The following is a 17,935-nucleotide window of genomic DNA, read 5'->3' as shown; positions in this document are numbered from 1 at the left end:
ACCTCAGAGTGGTGGGTTGGTGTTTTGTGTTTTTTTCATTTCCGTTAAGCAGTTGGAATCTCAGAATATGTAAGAGGTTTGCCGTGGGGAAATGAAGTTTGTTCTGAGGTAGAAAAAGCAGGACGCTGGGGGCAAGGGTCTTGAGATCATCGGGCAGGCCTGAGCCCCGGCCACAGGCAAAGGACATTTTCAGCATCCCCTGCTGCCCCAACTTTCTTCTATGTTATCTTGAACAACAGCGAAGTGGAAAGAGCGGAGACCTCTAAGCCAGCCTGACTTGAGTTCAAATCCAGGCTCTGCCACTTGTTCAGACCTTGGTTTCTGTATCTGAAGTGGGGAGCATTTGCGTAACCAGAGTGGTGGTGAGGATTCACAGCTGACCCATGCCTTCCAAGTCTTGCCCAATCTCTAGGCAGCTAGCTTCCCCAGTGGTGGCTGAGGGAGGTCCCCGGTGTGGCCTGTCTGAACCACAATGTGCTTGTGGCTTCAACAGGACCAGGGTAGGGCAAAGATGGGCAGTGGCCCTTCCCAAGATGCCCAGCTTATGGCCCGCAGAGAGCCTGTCAGGCAGCCTCCATGTCACTCTGGGGGCTAGTCTTGGAAGTCAAGAGGGCACCTGATCCACAAGGCACACTATTTCCCTGGCCTGGGTCCTGTGACATGTCACTCATGCCCCCTGGCTCAGCCCTGCCCCACACCCCCACCCTTTGCTGGGCTTGTCCACGCCTGTTGTTTCACATTCTGGAGAAGAGAAAGACATACCTGAGAGGAACGTGGCCTGTGAGAAACTCCTGAACCAGGGGACATGGAAGTTTAGGTTTGCAGAGTAATGAGTCAGCTGCCTGTCATGCTTCCTGTGGTCTCCCTCTGCCATCTTGCCACACAGACATGAAGGTGGAGGTCGACTCCTAACAATGGCAACACATAACAGTTTATGAAGCACTTTTATATCTATTGGTACTCATAATAAATACACAAAGCAATGCCTACACCTCCTAAGACCCCATCCCAAAGGTGGAAAAGCAGCTGTCCTTGGGCTCTCCAACAGTTAACTCCAAGTTCATTATTCTTTCCAGTACACTACCCCCAAGTTATCATTTAGTAGGTGATAGATGTACAGTTGCAATAAACCAATATGATAAGAACCAAAAACATATAGGGAAAAAATGTATTGAGCACTTACTATATACTAGGAATTACACTAAAATCTTTCTACGTATTAAATCATGTAATGCTCACAACATCCTACTGAGGTAGTTACGTTATCATCCTTGTTTTAGAGATAAGAGACCTGGAGCCCAGAGAGGTTCTGTAGCTTGCCCAAGATCACACAGCAAGCAAGTGGCTCTGTGGGATTTAAACCTAAGTAGTCTGTTCTAATGCTTGTGCTGTTAGTACTTTGCTGCTTCACCGGTATGAGTATGGTTGCAATTCCTGCCCTCTTTGAGAAACCGATTTTGAGTCAACGGCAGGTGCAGTTTGGCGGGAATCACAGAATAAACAGGAGAAAGACAACGCCGATGTCCCTAGGCAGATGCCCACAGCAGCCCAGACGGTGCAATGGTTGGGAATGTTGCAACCCCAAGTCCGATATTCCTTCTCAACTGTAAGCAACAGTGGGATTTTACGTAGAGCAAGAAATAGTCCTGTAAGTATCATTTATACCAGGCTTTGTGCGAACACCAGCATATCTGTAGAGCAGAGGGAAGAAACAGGTGGTCATGGGGTAGAGGTGACAGACAATTGGAGACTTAGTGCAGAATAAAATGCCAAGGAAAGCAGCTTTGTGGGCTCTTCAGTGAAGGACAGAGAGAGAAGACTCATACTGTTTTCTTTCTCCTTTTCCTGCAGGGCTCTCTCCGGAAGGCATGGTGAGTTGCATAAGATTATCCTCTGGTGCTGGTGGCTGCCACAGGGGTCTAGTTAATTCTGCAGCAGCTGGGAAGAACAGGCACTCGGCCTGCTTCCTGCATGTGTGTGTGCACCAGCCTGGTGACAGGGTGGCTTAGTAGGGAGGGTTGGCTTACTGGTGGGAAGAGGAAAACGAGCCACAGCGGCACAGTCCTCTCATCAGTAACCAGACCACTGGCATTGCTGGGCTCGGGATGGGCCCTGGACATCGGCGGGACAGTCGTGCTCTAAGTGTGTTGTGGAAGTAAAGAGGTGGACGTACACACTCGGGACAGTCCACTCTCCCCCTCAGTCTGGCCCTTCTAGAAGCCCTCTTATCCCTCTTTCCTCATCACACGTCATACTGCTCCAGTTTCCCAGAACTTTGCGTTTGTTTATACAGTCTGTGAATGTTCGAGACCTCAGTCACCCCTCTGGCAGTCCCAGATTTACTCATCGGTGCAAGAGCAGGAAAAGGCAGGCCCCAGGACCACCAAGCTTCCCAGGCCCACGTCCCTCCTGGACATTCTTCTCATTCCCTGCCTCCGATCCTATCCACTATTTCACCTCTGAGTTCAAAGAGCCTGGGGGCTACAGCAAGGAAAACAGGGGGCAGGGGGGACAGCTTTGCTACTTTCAACGATCCCATATTTACTATGGATAATGTTTGAAATATGCTAATGAACTCAGATCAGCAGACGCTTCAAAGTTTACAGAACGCATGCACATACATTCTTGTCTTTCATCCTCATGACACTCCTGGGGGAGGTTTTGTTTACAGATGGCATTTGACAGAAGAAGAAACTGAGGCGCAAGGGTTGAAGTGACTAGATCACTCAAGAGCAAGAGCACACATTCTATCCCAGAGCTCCCAGGCTCCCAATCCCATCATCCGTGCACTCTACCACGAGGTTTGCCGTGGCTATCCTGGTTTTGAAAATTAGGGGGTGAGGTGATTTGACGTTTGGAAAACATTCTGCCTCCAAAAAGCTTCAGAAACACTTTAGACCCGTGACAAATCATGATGTAATGGATATAAATAGTGAAGAGAAAGGACCAGTCACCAAGTCAAACTGTCCAACAGAGCCCCCCAACCCCAGCCCAAAAGAGGGTTAATGTAGAAAGTGGACAGAGAGAGAGAAAGAGAGAGAAACAGAGAAAGCCCCTAAGCTAAGAATCAATCCAGAATCTCTGCCCCAAGCCCCACTTCCCGAGTCCCAGCATTGTTTCACGCACTGAAGAATTCCTGCCTGTAGCTGACGGTATGGCCACCTTGGCAGGGCCCTGGGGGCGGGGGGGGCTTCCCCACCAGGAAGCTGGTCTTTGCTCCACTTTACCTCTTCCTGTTTCTCCAGAACGTGATGCCTTTGACACCTTGTTCGACCACGCACCAGACAAACTCAATGTAGTGAAAAAGGTGAGCAAGAGGTGCCTGGGAGGGAGGGGAGCGAGATGCAGCCAAACATTAAGAACCCACGCCGGTAGCTTGCACGCTTCCTGAAACTGGCGTCCTCACCTGCTCTCTGCAAACTCGGGGCTTTCCCACTCTGAGTAAGTGATGTACACTTTACATTCTCATTCCCACTGGATACCTTATCCACCCCCTCCTCCTATCAGGAGGACAGTGTCTCCTGGGGGTTCTGAGACTCTGAGCACCCTGCCTTCCCATCCACACTGAACCCTTGGCCAACCAGGCCTCCTCCCTCACTCCTCCCCAGGGCACATGCACCTGCCCCTGGGAAGGTCTGGAAGGAGGGACGCAGGGAGGTCATTTCTTCTCTGCCACCCCCTCCCAGGCCTGGACTAGGACACTGCACCTATCATTCTGCCCTCTCAGGACTTCCTGCCCCTTTCACAGCCCTGAAACTGGCTATTCAAGTCACATAGTACATGGGATCACAAACCCTGGGGCTGTCCTTTCCTGGGAACTCAAGGAGCTTTGCAGAAGAGCCTCATAGGCTGTTCCTTTTCAGCTCAGCAGTGATCCCTGCTAGCACCCTCAGCTGGGCCTCGTCCTGTGTTATCACACTGGTCCTTGTCCTCACAGTAGAGTCACAGAGGTGGCCTTCAGGATCTGACACTGGCAGGAGTCTCCATCTTCATGCCTGGTGTGTGGTTCTCTTTTAGACACTGATCACTTTTGTGAACAAGCACCTGAATAAACTGAACCTGGAGGTCACAGAACTGGAAACCCAGGTGGGTGACAGCCCTGAGTGCAGCCACTGTTCCAAGTACCTCACCCCTGCACAGCCAGGATGGCTTTCCATACTGATCCATACTGATCCTGAAGCTCTCCCAGGAGGGAGGGGCATTCTGTTCTGCTCAGAGGGGTGAACTGCCTGGAATGCTGATTTTTTTTTCTAATTTTTTATTTTGAAAAGTTGCAAGAATATTCTCATGAACATCCATATACTCTTCACCTACATAAACCAATTGTTAGCATCTGACCACATTCAGGGTCTATTTCTCTCCCTCCACCCCTAAATACTTCAGCAAACATCTCTAAGAACAAGTATGCTCTTAAATAATCACATTACAATTACCACATTCAAGCAACTATAACATCAAGATGTTCATCTATTTAGGTTGAACCACATAAAATCATGGATATTTGACTACTTTTGACAACAGCATCTGAGTCAAAGAAACACAGGTGTTGTAATAGTCTCAAGCTGCTTCTAATGGTCCTGTCTCTTTAGTCTCTTTTTAATATGGAGCAAATCCTCAGCCGTTTGTGTTTTTTTTGCATGACATTGACATTTTTGAAGAGTGCAGGTCACTAGGTTCATAGGCTGTCTCTCAATTTTTTTCCCTCATGATTAGATTCAAGTTATGCATTTACAGTGACGGTTCCAACCCCAGTAACACTGTGCTCTTCTCAGGCACTTTGTCCATTAGGCCCGTTACTGGTGACAGTAACTTTGGTCACTTGGTTAGTCTCCACCAGATTTCTCTACTGTAAAGCTTCCCCCACCCTTATAACTAATCATTATCAGGAGATACTTTAAGACTATAACGCACCCTATTTCCCAACCCCCTTTCATCTGCAATGAACTTCGTAAGTATGGTTTTCTTTTGAGGATGTGGGCATCTCCTGTTACGTGTAAGGCAATTCCCAGGTCTGTCACTGAGCTCTCCCTGACTGTTCGGTGTCTGTACTCTATAAAGTGAGCTTTATCTACTCGTTTGGGAGACAGGGTACCCTTTGGAAAAGTGAGGTGCCCTTGAGAGAGCTAGCATGAGTCTGCGATTCCCACTTCAGTTTTCATGGGTAAGGAGTGGTGGGAGAGGGAGCCTCTGCCAGGCATGATTGGGGTCGGTCTGCAGGTTCAACCACCAAGTCATCAGAACCAGCGGTCAGGGATGGGAATGGTCTAGGTCAGTGGCACTCAGAGTTCTGAGTAACCCTGACCCTAACCCAGGGTCCTCCCATGAGTAGACAGATTGGATTCTTTTATTCTCAGTCCCTTCCAGCCACCACCAAAAAGAGGCCCAGTTGACTCGTTCCGTGGGAGGGCCTTGATTCTGACACAGATGCTGGGGTCTGCTCTCCTTGACTCCTGGGATGAGTCAGGCTTGGGCTCTCCCCACTGGAATTGAAGGCCAGCTGGAAGGATGAAGGGAGGAAGCTGTTCCTAAGTCAAGTTCAAGGCCAAGCAGTACACCAATCATAAAGGCTGAGTCACAGGCCCACCAGCCGGGTCACCCAGCAGAGTTCAGCTCATGGTCCAGTCCATGTTCTAGGCAATTCTGTCTAGTTTTAAGTTCCTTGAGATGATTCCAAGAACTTTGACCTCTTAACTCTTTAGCAACTTGGATTTATGCCCACAAAGATTTGGGGGCCCCCACCTCCTTTAAAACGTTCTCTAATTTCAAGTATGCATCTGACCTCTAGATCTTTGTTCAGGCCATCCTCCACCTCTGGGAATACCAGTTCATCCCAAATGTCTCCCAGCCCACAGGCCCCCACTGCCACCACAAAGCCCACCCCACTTGCCCAGCACACACTCTCCTTGCCCACGTCCCCTGTCAGCAGAAGACCTGCACCTCCCACTTAGCCCAGGAATCTACTGTCCCTCAGACCAGGTTCCCAACCACCCTTGATGGAAGGGACCAGTCTCTAAGCCTCTTGCTGTGGCCCTCAGCATACAGTTGTTCTTTGTCAACAAGAGCCAGGGAGTTGTATCCTGATTGCTTTGCTGTCTTCCCAGATAGTAATAGCAATAGTTAAGATTTAGTAAGTGTTGCCTAAATGCTAGACGGTGTTCTAGGCACTGTGCACATATTAATTGGTCTATCATCCCGATAACCCTATAGAGTAGGTACTGTACTATCATCATCCCCACTTCACAGATGAGAAAAATGAGGCACAGAGAAGTTACATAACTTTCTCAAGTCACCCAGCTGGAAAGTAGGACAGCTGGAGGCCTAGCTCCAGAGCCCACATTCGCACCAGCTACACCATGCTGTCTCTCAAACAGTAATAAAGTAAGAGGTGAGACAGGAGACTGCCCAGGCCTACAAAACACTAGACTTCTTTCTCTGTCACTGGGCCATAGGCCTTGGACCCCCTTGCCGGCCTCCCTCTGCCCCACCTTAGCTACTCCTGCTCACCCCTCAGCTCTCCATTCGGGCAGAGCCACCTCCAGAAGCCTTCCCTGTCATCTTCAGTGGGGTGAGGAACCTCTGTCACGGTCACATAGGCCAACGTGCTTCCCTCCATCAGAGTAGCTGATGCCTTTCCTCCACATCCATCTCCCCACCCAACTGGAGCTCCTCAAGGGCAGGGGCCATGCCTCACCTGTCTCTCTGGTCCCCATGCCACTCAGGGCTGGGTACATGGTCAGTGCACAGTACATGCTGGATCAGCTGAAACCAGGACCGTGGGTGGTGGCTCCCATGGGGGACAAGCCAGACGTGGGGCGGGCCTGCTGCAAAGTGGACCTTCCTGCCTCAGGCCACCGCCCCTCACCCCTGGCCAGCAGCCTGCCTGGGGATGTAGCCTTTGGGGCACTGACATGGCGACTGACGAGCCCCCTGGATAGGGCTTGCCTGGGGGTCTCTGGGACCCAGTGCCTTCACCTGACCTTCTCCCTCCAGTTTGCAGATGGGGTGTACCTGGTGCTGCTCATGGGGCTCCTGGAGGGCTACTTCGTGCCCCTGCACAGCTTCTTCCTGACCCCGGACAGCTTTGAACAGAAGGTAAGGGGAGGGGACATCAAGGGAGGCCCCCAGGCCGCGTGTCCCACCAACTCACCCGCCCACACCTCTGCTAGGGCCATGCAGGGAAAAGGTAAGGGCTCCCCAGCGGCCCCGAGTCTTCGGCAGTGGGATGTGGGGCCTGTTCTGATGAACAGTTGAGCTGGGAAGGAGCCACCTGCAGACCCCTGAGCATCGTGAACAGCTCTCCCTTCCCTTTGCCGTCTGGCCCTGGCCCCCTAGCCATACGCTTCCGGTCAGGTACACAGGCCAGCCTCATCTCTCCCCAGACAGGACAAGGAAGGTGGCCGCAAGGCTGGCCAGACCTGAGGCTCACCCCCAGCCTACTTCTGATGCCTCTCCTGGGCTGCCCCAGCCTGCCTGCTAGACAAAGGACATCTGGTCCAAAGCAGAAACCGCTCTCTGCCTCTTGACTATGTCTTGCCATCTGATCCTTTCAACTGTGCACACTCATATCCCTAAGTTTAAAGTCCTGGCAGTTGACACGGGAACACAGTAGGCCAGGAAGAAGATCTTGAACTTCTCCGGGAACGTTTCACCAACAGCCAGCTGGGTCCGGCCAGGCCGCACTCCGCACAGCCTGCCCATCCTGGTAGCTTTGTTTCTCCTTCACATTAGGGCCCCGTTTTTACTCAGCCTCTGCCCCTCTGGCTGTAGTGCTGGCTCCTTTGCTTCCCAGGGTCAGGGGCCGGGAGCCCCAAGCGTCCAGGAATCTGGGCACAATGACACTGGCACATTTCTCTTTCCAGGTCTTGAATGTCTCCTTTGCCTTTGAGCTCATGCAAGACGGGGGATTGGAAAAGCCAAAGCCACGGCCAGAAGGTACTTTGCTCTTTCCTGGGTTTGTGACAGGACTGAGAGACCCTGTCCCTGCACATGGGTGTTCAGGGCACAGGGCAAGCCCCATGTTTGACATCAGGGCAAGGGTTTCTTCTCTGAAAGCTTCTTTGCGTCAGGGAAGGTGGGACAGGGCGAAGCTGCTCAGTCCTACAGCTCCTTTGTGAACTGCAAGTAAAGATCCCACTCATGGGATCGCAGAGGAAGGCCTGAGCAGAGGGGCCACAGGAACTGCCCTGTGCCCAGTTTCCAGATCTTTCGGTCACTGGACAGGGTGCTGACCTGTCACATAGCTGTATTCCGGCCAGGCAGGGGGAGATGCAGGAGTCCTCACCGGCAGCTCTGCTCGGAGCATAATTGCCTCTCCTGTTCTTTGCTCACTCCAACTCCGCCCAAAGAGGAGGCCTGATTTGCTGGGTTCGGATTGCAAATATAAGACTGAATAAAAATGCACAAGGAACAGACTGCTCAAGCAGCGCTCCCATGCTCACACTTGGAGCTGTGTGCATTTGTGAGCCTTGTCTCTCCTGGGAGTCTTCTTGGTACGGACGATTATTGACTTACTGACTGAAATATTCCATTTTATCAGCACTGGTGAGTCAACACTGTGTCACAGATAATATTCTGTTTCCCAGCCGTGGGCCCTTTTGCTTGCACTTTCCTAGTTGTTTAAAGGAAGTGGACAAGTAGAGATGGGGTGTGTTCCCTCCCCATTGCTGAACCTCCCACACCTCCACATCGAGGGGGGCATGCGCTGTCTAGGGGCACACGGCCCCATCAATGGTGATATGCCAAGAGGGGTGGGCTGTTCCTGACCTCAAGGCACTTGCCACCCTCAGGGGAGAGAAAAGATGCCCCCAGTAACCACAACAGAATGACAGTGGTGACAACTGCCATTGAAAGAGGTAGCGCTGGGCGCCTGGGTGGCTCAGTTGGTTAAGTGACTGCCTTGGGCTCAGGTCATGATCCTGGAGTCCTGGGATCGAGTCCCGCATCGGGCTCCCTGCTCGGCAGGGAGTCTGCTTCTCCCTCTGACCCTCCCCCGTCTCATGTGCTCTCTCTCTCTCATTCTCTCTCTCTCAAATAAATAAATAAAATCTTTAAAAAAAAAAAAAAAAAAGAGGTAGCGCTAAGAGAGCGAGAGAATGGAGGGGCCATCTCTTGGGTCTGGGCAGAGGACGGTTTGATGGAGATGGCGGCCCTGGGGCTAAACCAGGAAGGTCAGACAGGGCTTTTGTATTTGGCCATCGGGAGGGAGGAGCCAGCACCCCAGACAGGAGGACAGTGTGAGCACAAGTCCCGCCTGGGAAAGGGGGAGGGGCTCTGCTTGTGAGAGGGCAGAGGGTGTGGCTAAGCTGCTGATGGCCCTGGATCCAGTCCCCACCCTACCAGCTGTGTGGCCCCCAGCAACTTACCCACCATCTCTGAGCCTACTTTTCATGTCTATAAGAATGGAACTCCGAGAGACATGCACATGACAGGATTCAGTGTGATGGTGTTTGGTGCACGGCGCCTGGCACCTGATAAGGAATGTAAGCAGTTACCTATTTGGCTGGAATATTAAGAGTACGAATTGAATAGTGCTTGGTGAGGATGAAGCGAGCTGGTTTAGGTCCTAGACAGACTTGATACCAAGGCAGAAAGTTTGGACTTTATTCTCTAGGCAGTAGGAGACATGGAAGCTTCTTTTTTTTTTTTTTTTTTTTAAGATTTTGTTTGTTTATTTGAGAGATCGAGAGAGAGAGAGAGAGAGAAAGGGAGAGAGAGAGCGAGCACGAGCGGGGTGGGGAGTGGCAGAAGGAGAGGGAGAAGAAGGTTTCCCGCTGAGCAGGGAGCCTGACTCGGGGCTCGATCCCAGGGCCCTGAGATCATGACCTGAGCCGAAGGCAGACGCTTAACCAACTGAGCCACCCAGGCACCCGACATGGAAGGTTCTTAAGCAGGCAGGTGACGTGATCAGAGCTCTGTTCCAGAGAGATCCTTTGGAAGGCAGTGTGAAGAACAGATATTTAGCTGTGGGGCACTGTCAGCAACATTGGGGAACCCGGGAAGAAAAGCAAGCTTGGTAGGGGACATAAGGATGTCAGCTTTAGGAAGCCGAGGTCTTGACCAAGCAGAACTGGAGTTTGGGGAAAAGATCAGGGCTGCGGTTATGTAATTGGAAATCTTCCAGTTAGTGGAAGACCAACAACAGGAAAGCATGCAGAGAGAAGAAAAAGGTTAAGGACAGTATCTTGTGGGAATGCTTTTACTTGAAGCTGGAGGGGAAAGCAGGAAAACCAGAGGGGAGAGGTGGATCGTGAAGAGACGGGCTGGGTCCGCATGTCATGCCTCGTCACAGACCTCGCTAACTTGGCTCTAGCCAACAAAAGCCAATCCCTTATTCTCACTTACTGTCACCTGTTCTAAGCATCTGGTCACTACCGAGGGCCTCTAGCAAGGTTGGCGTCCTTCTAGGGGCCCTCTGGAGCCAAGGTCGCTCTGGCCATCCTGATGCCATCAGGAATGGACTTGGAGCCCCGTGGCCAGATGACGAACACCCCGCTTCAGAGTAAGAGAGACAGCGGGAGAGTTCTGGCCAGCGTTTCTGTTTCCACGTTCTTGAGCCGTTTAATATGAAACTTCCTGGTCACGGACCAGAAGTATTACTTCCCCCACACATCCACTGTCAGACGTTTATTTCCCTCAGAACAGACCGTTCTCCCAGGATCAATTAACCTATAGGGATATTTCAGGATTCAGAGGACATTTCTTGTACAATTACTGACTGAACTGCTTAATATGAAACTTCCTGATCCATGGCAATGGAAAAACGCATCTGTTTTATTTGTTGTTACACTGGGCATCACCCCATGCTGAAAATTTCCAGTGCGTAAAGGAGAACTGAACCGGCCTGTTGTGAAATTGTACTTAGTAAGAGGTATATACCCCAGCATCCCGTCTGGTTTCTGCACCTCTACCTGGGAAGTGAGATTCGATAGTAAATGCTGCAGACTTTACAAAAGATGCCAATGTGGGTAATTCTTTGAGGGTGTCTCAAAATCAGATTGGCTGTGGTGGAGGCATTTTTCATGGCAAAGGATTTTAAGCTCAGGAAAGTGCACTCTCTGCCATGCTGTTTGACATTCAAAGTTCCATCGTACCTTGAAATCTCCTGGGAGCTGGGTGTGCATCCCAGATGACTTGGCTGCCCGGGCTTCATCACCTTTTAGTAGCCCAAGTGTTAGCACCACGTTCACGGCCAATGAAGCAGTTGAAATCCTGGCATAAAGCTGGTGGCTATTTAGGACATCACCCCGCCTGTCTTCCAGTGCACACGCCTACCCCATTATTATTCAAGTAGACTCCTCGCCGAATATGGTTAAGACTCCGGCATTATAGCCAAGTGCAGACTCAGGAGAAATCTAGTACTCGCCAGGAATGGAGCCTGCCTATCAGCCAGCAGGCTGATGGAATATCTACAATTTAAAAAGTTGAAAAGTTGGGGCCAGATTTTAAGCAATGCTAAAAATTCCAGGCAGGTAATAGGAGCTGAGGTCCAAGTGATCAGTTCATTTGGGGAAGGCCTTGGCTAGCGGCTGGAAATAGCGAAAATAGTTCCATTTCTTGCCCCCATTCACTGAGGAGAAGAGTGTGCAGACCAGACAGTGGCAAAACTGATGATATCAAGTGTTAGCAATGATATGGAGCAACAGAAACTGCTGGTGTTAATATAAACAAAACCATTTTTGAAGAGTAGTTTGTCTTTACGTAATACAGTCGAGGATTTGCACTACCTTCTATGGTAGGCAGAAGGATGGCCCCCAAAATGCTCCCATCCTCATCCCCAGAACCTGATAATATGTGACCTTACATGGCAAAAGGGACTTTGCAAATGTGATTAAGTTGAGGATCTTAGAGCATCTGGAGGGTTCCGGCATAATCACAAGGGAAGCACAAGACCCAGTGTCGGCGTGATGCAGCATGAGAAAGACTCAAACAGCCATCACTGGCTTTGCGGATAGAAGGGATTACAAGCCAAAGAATGCAGGCTTCTAGAAGCTAGCCCTTAGCAGCTAGAAAAGGCAAGAAAACTGATGCTCCCTGGAGTCTCCAGAAGAGATTGCAGCCCTGCGGATGCCTTGATTTTATCCCAGTGCAGCCCACTTTGGACTGTGACCTTTAGAACTCTAAGATAACAAATTTGGGTTGTGTTAAGCCACCAAACCCATGATAATTTGTTAACAGCAGCAGGAAACTAATACACCATCTGATGCAGTAACCTCGCTTATAGGTTACGTGTCCATACACCAGGAAACTAGCCCAATACTAGCCACGGCCGCCGAGCCTGGACTGCATATCCTATCAGACTAGATGCGTTGGAGTATCATCAGACCATGGGTTAATACCCAACAATGACAAAAAGTGAACTGAGAAGTCAGGGAAAGGACTTCTAGGTACTGCAGCATGAAGAAGTCAGTGATTCTTTTCCGCAAATAAAGCAAGTATAAAACTGGACACGAGGATCCAACACGACCACTTCAAGGCACTGAAGATGGACCATAAATTGACGACAAATGGAGAAGCACTTATTCCTGAAGAACTAGAAAAGTAGAGCTGGATAATTATAGTTCTCTCTCAATAAGACAAATGACACCTCAAAGTTGTTTACAAAAGTGAACAGCTCACACAACATAGATGAATCCTATAAACATAATTTGGAGTAAGAAAATCACAAAAGAATACACGTAGCACGATCACACTGATATAAAGCATGAAAACAGGCAAAACTAAAATCTGCTCTTTAAAGGTACATATGTTGGGGCGCCTGGGTGGCTCAGTCGGTTAAGTGTCTGCCTTTGGCTCAGGCCATGATCCCGGGGTCCTGGGATGGAGTCCCACATCGGGCTCCTTGCTCAGTGGGGAGCCTGCTTCTCCCTCTGCCTACTGCTCCCCCTGCTTGTGCTCTCTCTCTCCCCCTTCTCTGTCAAATAAATAAAATCTTTTCAAAATATAATAAAATAGAAAGTCCAGATAGTGGTTATCTTTGCTGGGTGCGAGAGGTTTGTGAACGGAATGCAGAGAGGGAGGGGGCATTTCAAGGGTACTCACAACGTTCTGCTTCTCTCTTGGGTGCTGGTTACCTCGGGGTTCTCTTTCAAGCACTGAAAACTGCCAATATATGTTCCATGAACTTTTCTGGATGTTTATCACCTTTCAGTTGTCTTTTTTTTTTTTTAACACGTACAGAAAATAGCAAGATTCCCCAGATTAAGGGTAGCAGGCCAACACCAATATGACCCATCTCCAGAGGATGGGTCCTAGCCCAGTGGGGAATAGGGAGAAGCAAGGTAAGCCAGACAGAGACCCAGGATCAGCTAGCTCCATCGGGAGGGGGCCAGACCCACCCCGAGGAGCTGGCCTGCGACTGCCCAACTTATTCCAGCCCCCACCACCTGGTGGCAGTGAGCTGCCCGCTGTCTTCCCACCTTGCTCAAGGGATCTGGGGACCCAGCAGGGAAGCGTCAGAGAAAGGGGCTCAGCGACTGCCCCAGACTGGGAGGAGGTCCATGGAGGGCATGGCCATCCAGGGCCCTGTCCCTCTGGGTAAAGACTGAGTTTCCACTGTGAAGAGTTCCCGTCCCCTTCCTTTGACTTCTGCATCAGTACGAGAGCCATGAACTCATTTGGGATGGTCACCCAATGAACAGGAAGAGGCACTCATACCACCAGGCAAGAGGAGCAAACATGGAACCTTTTCCCCTTGGCCGGAGGCTCTTTTCTCCCTGGAGTAGCCTGGGGTCCATTTGGTCTCTCCCCTGCTCACAGTGAGCTAGCCAGACTCTGCTCTGGTAGTTTCTAAATAGGAGCCCCAGCATCCAGACTGTTGCCAGAGGGGCCCTGGGCCAGCACGCAGAGGCCATCAGAGCAGGACTGAGTTACTAATCACATAGTTTAGTAGGCCAGGGCTTTCAAGAGGCTCTGTTTATATAGCATGGAGTCACAGTTCATTCCCAGGAATCCAGAGCCCCTCTTCTGGCTGAGAAAGCCCATCTACTGACCTGCTTGGAACTGTGTGACCGTTGGCTTTCTTCATAAGGTGATGGCCTGTAGGAAGAAGGAAGTCAGGTTTCCCAGGGCCTACTCTAGGTGAATGGCGCCCCCAGGAGTTGTGCAGTATACACACTGCACAGCTGTACACAGCAGCTCTGTTAACAGGCAAAGATGGGAAAGGGGAAGGGAACGACCATTTAGGGAGCCCTTAATGTGTTCTAGAGGTTTTTCATAAAACCCAATTTTACCAGTGAGAAAACTGATTCAGAGAAGTTAAATGACATAACTGGGTTACGCAGCTATCACGAAGATGGGCTTCAAATCTTAGTGGGCCTTAAAATTAAATGGTCAGTTTGAGACATTCTCCCATCATATTGGACATTTTCCTTCTCCAGAAACCTCACAACTCACCCGTCCTTACAAGGGGAAAACAAGTCCTCCTGCCTCCATCCCTATCTGTCCTCCATCAGGCCCCCAAGTTCCTCCTTTGTGCCCAGGCCCACTGCCTCCATTCCGCATCTGCCCATTCTGTGGGTAATACTTTGCCTCTCCCTGCACATGGCTTTGCTCTCTCCCACGCCACCAGTTGGAGCCGTGTCCCCTGGGAACTCTTTCCAGTCTTCCCCTCTTAGGAGCATGTAGCCCTTTTGGCTATCTCCTCTTCCTGGAATTTTCTTCCTTGGCTCGCACGACACTGCGCAATCATTCATTCATCCAGCTATCTATTCATACCTCTTGAGGTCTGTGCATGCCAGGTACTAGGTTAGGTGCTGGAGCAAGCAAGACTGGCTGTCAGTGATCAAGTCACACGCCGTCCAGGGAAGAGGCAGACTGTATCCAATGAACACACAAATCACCAATTTAGAACTGGAGTGAGTGCCATGAAGGAAGAGCAGGGGGGCTTTGAGATCATAAAGCAGGGTACCATCACCCAGGCCAGGGGTCCAGAAGGCTTCCCTAAGGAGGTGGGGCTTTGAGCTGAGGTCTGCAGAAAGATGAGGAGTTAACGATCTGGGAAGGGTAATCCAGGCACACAGCGTGTGCAGAGGCCAAGATGATGGAGAAGCGCAGCCATTGGGAAGGAAGGAAAGGAGGTCCATGTGACCTGTGCAGAGTGAATGAGGGGGAGTGTGGCATGAAGGGAGACTGGGAAAGGTAGGCCGGGTTCACATCATGCCTTGCAAATTCATGATTTAGGATTTTGAACCTTAGCTTAAGTGAAATGGGTGTATGGCCATACAAGTCGTGAGCTGTACAACTTCAAGGGGCACCATTTATGTTGTGGTCTATTGGTAATGATGCCCTGGAAATGTGAATGACGCGCCCTAAGGTTGTGCAGTGTACATCCTGCACAACCATACCCAGAGACTAAATAGTCTAACTACAGTGGGTTGCATGGATTGGAGAGGGCAAGAGGCTCTGAGGAGCCCAGTTAGGAGCCTGTTGCCGTGGTCCCTACCTTCCCCTTCATGCTCACTCCCTTGCTGAGCTCACCTCTGTCCCTCTCTGCTTTCCAACAGTTCCTCCCCTAACTTCTTAACGTTTGACTTGAGTGGAATTTAAGAACTACTCAATAGCAAGCAGTCAGGGAAAAGCAAGAATCAGCCTATAGGGCAAAGGACTCCACCTAGGGAGAATGCCTTGGATGGGCAGGGCAAGGTAGCAGGGTGGAGCCACTGGATAGGGTCTCGACAGAGGCTCAGTATGTGCCTGAAAAAATACATATATGTGCCTGAACTGACATGGGAGCAGAAAGGGAAGCTGAGCTCCAGGCTTCCCAAGTAGTCCTAGGAAGGCCATGAGCACATCCATCAGCAGGAGAGCTTGGAGCAGGGTCCGAGCCCAGCTGGGGTGGAACAGGGTTGGTTTCAGCTGGGATGAGGCTGGGCGGGCAAGGGGGTGGAGGGCAGTGGTCAGAGGAACCCTAGGCCCTGGACCCTCAGCTTGTGGCCCAGTCCGTGTCGATCTTTGCAGAGCCTGGGCCCCGGGGCCTGAGCGTGCCTGGTGTGGCAGCCAACCTGGGGGTCACAACCCAGCCTATCAGAGCCACCGGCCTCCTGCTCTGCCTGATCTCCAAGAGCCCCTGTTCCTGTTGACCAGGGTGGCTAGAGTTCCAACATCTTCCCCAATCCCTTCCTTCCCAGTGGCTCTGCAGGAACTTCCCACCTCTGAATCCCAGAGCATTTATTATTTTCTCTTACAACACTTACTTCATCTGACCTTCTACACAGGTTTTTAAAAATTCTTACTGTGCAAAACATCACATATACAGAAAGGTACATAAGACATAACTTACAGGTCCGTGAAGTACCGTCCCGCCAAGCCACGGTGTAAGCACCTCGCAGCTCCCAGGTGCTCCTTCCAGCTACAGAATCCTCAGCCTTCTCCCTAAATGTAACCACTGCCCTGACTTTTAGAGTCATTGGGCTTTTGCCTTTTGCTTTTCTTTTTCTTTCACTTTTCCTTATTTTTTACCTAAATACGCACTCCTAAGTAGTAGACAGGATTCTTTTCTTATGTCCTCTCCACGGACAGCTCTCCAAGGGAGTGAGTGTAGGGGGACAAGACTAGGGGGGGGGGGCCTTGTAGGGCAGAGGAGCTGGCAGAGGGCTCAAGGGGCAACCAGAGAAGGTGACCAGTAAATAGAAGGGAGGGAGGGAGGAAATGGTTGTATAAAAGCTGGGGAGCCCATGGCAGAACTCTCCTGAAAACACAAACTCCCAGCCTCAAACCCAGCTGCCTTGCTCCGTCCTCCACCGGAAGCAGTCTGTTCCCTGATGCCACCTGTTTACTGAGTACTGTCTGCCAGGTGGGCTTCTGTGCCCCTGGGGCCCTCCCTTCCTCAGGGAGAGGCAGCTCCGTCCTAACTCCCCACCTGGTGCCCCCCTCTATGGCCCCAGCACCCCCCGCCCCGGCTCCTCCCCACCACTCCTAGCTGGCTCTGGTGGCGGAGGCTGAAGGCAGAGGAGCCCTGGACACAAGTGAGACTCGGGAGACGGGGCAGGGGCCCCCCACCTGGAGATGTCTCCAGAGCAAAGCCTGGAGGCTCCGGGGTCTGCTTTATTTCAGTGAGAGGCGAGACCCCCGCGCCCAGCACCTCGGCGCCTTGCCGCCCCCTGCTCCGAATTCTTACTGTACACACTGCCCAGCCTTCACCACCCCCCTGCCTCTAGTTGTCTGGTGGGGGAGGCTTTTCTCTCCCAGCGGCACTGGGAGCTCTTCAGGAGCACCAGATGATGTCCTGGGGGTGAGGGGGCGGGACACCCACCCCCGGGCCATGCTGGACACACGAGGTGGGTGGTAGAAGGAAGGGGGCTGTGTGGCCCCACTGAAGCCACGTGCGTTTTTGTTTTCTGTGCAGACATTGTCAACTGTGACCTGAAATCCACACTCCGAGTGTTGTACAACCTCTTCACCAAGTACCGGAACATGGAGTGAGGGGCACACCAGCCCGCTCCCCCACCGCCCTCGCCTGCTTGTTCCCGTGTCCAGCTCTTTGCTCTCCCGCCGACCCAGCTCCCACCCAGGGACAGCAGGGCTGGAGTCAGGAAGGAAAGGATCAGTAACTCAGTGGGCTGACTCGCACCTCGCAGGCCCTGGGGACTGACGGGCCATCGCTCCCACCCTGGGGCCAGGTCCAGATTTCCTCAGTGTGATTTGGGAACCAGTTTAGGCACAAGAGACTCCCCCTCAGAAGATTAAAATAAAGGTAATAGGTACCATTTAATGGTCGCAAACTACGGGCCGGGCACCACGGTAAGCGCTCCGACATACTCATGACTCCCACTAAAGCAGGTAATATAATCCCCTTTTATAGACAACGAAACTGAGGCTCAGTGAGTTGCCAGAGGCTGGCATTTTTCTTCCTTGAACATGTTTGTTAATAACTAGCCCATCACATGACACTCTGCACGCTCTGTAGTTGTGGGGGGTGGGGCGTGCACCTGCGCTCTCA

At 51.3% G+C, this 17,935-nt stretch overlaps 1 protein-coding gene and 1 long non-coding RNA gene across 5 annotated transcripts in view; one reads left to right on the top strand and one right to left on the bottom strand.

Moving 5' to 3' along the window:
- PARVA (parvin alpha) overlaps window positions 1-17,707 on the top strand; it is a 155,449-nt gene extending 137,742 nt beyond the window's left edge. Inside the window, exons 8-13 of the mRNA XM_081798596.1 lie at window positions 1,852-1,871; window positions 3,246-3,307; window positions 4,018-4,086; window positions 6,991-7,092; window positions 7,860-7,932; window positions 17,342-17,707. Of these exons, the coding sequence (XP_081654722.1) occupies window positions 1,852-1,871; window positions 3,246-3,307; window positions 4,018-4,086; window positions 6,991-7,092; window positions 7,860-7,932; window positions 17,342-17,418 (403 nt within the window). The 3' untranslated portion in view covers window positions 17,419-17,707. The remainder of the gene's footprint in view (window positions 1-1,851; window positions 1,872-3,245; window positions 3,308-4,017; window positions 4,087-6,990; window positions 7,093-7,859; window positions 7,933-17,341) is intronic.
- The window catches only part of LOC145716189 (uncharacterized), a 111,260-nt gene that overhangs the window by 78,228 nt on the left and 15,097 nt on the right, over window positions 1-17,935 (bottom strand). For all 4 annotated transcript variants that reach the window (XR_014138687.1, XR_014138690.1, XR_014138688.1 and 1 more), the window contains one exon: window positions 763-908. This is a non-coding gene — a long non-coding RNA (uncharacterized LOC145716189). The remainder of the gene's footprint in view (window positions 1-762; window positions 909-17,935) is intronic.

Source organism: Leptonychotes weddellii, chromosome 11, assembly GCF_054177405.1.
Source record: "Leptonychotes weddellii isolate Sample4059 chromosome 11, ASM5417740v2, whole genome shotgun sequence".
Taxonomy (NCBI): Eukaryota; Metazoa; Chordata; class Mammalia; order Carnivora; family Phocidae; genus Leptonychotes; species Leptonychotes weddellii.
The sequence above is the reverse complement of the archived record's forward strand: the minus strand, read 5'-3'. Positions and strand labels throughout refer to the sequence as shown.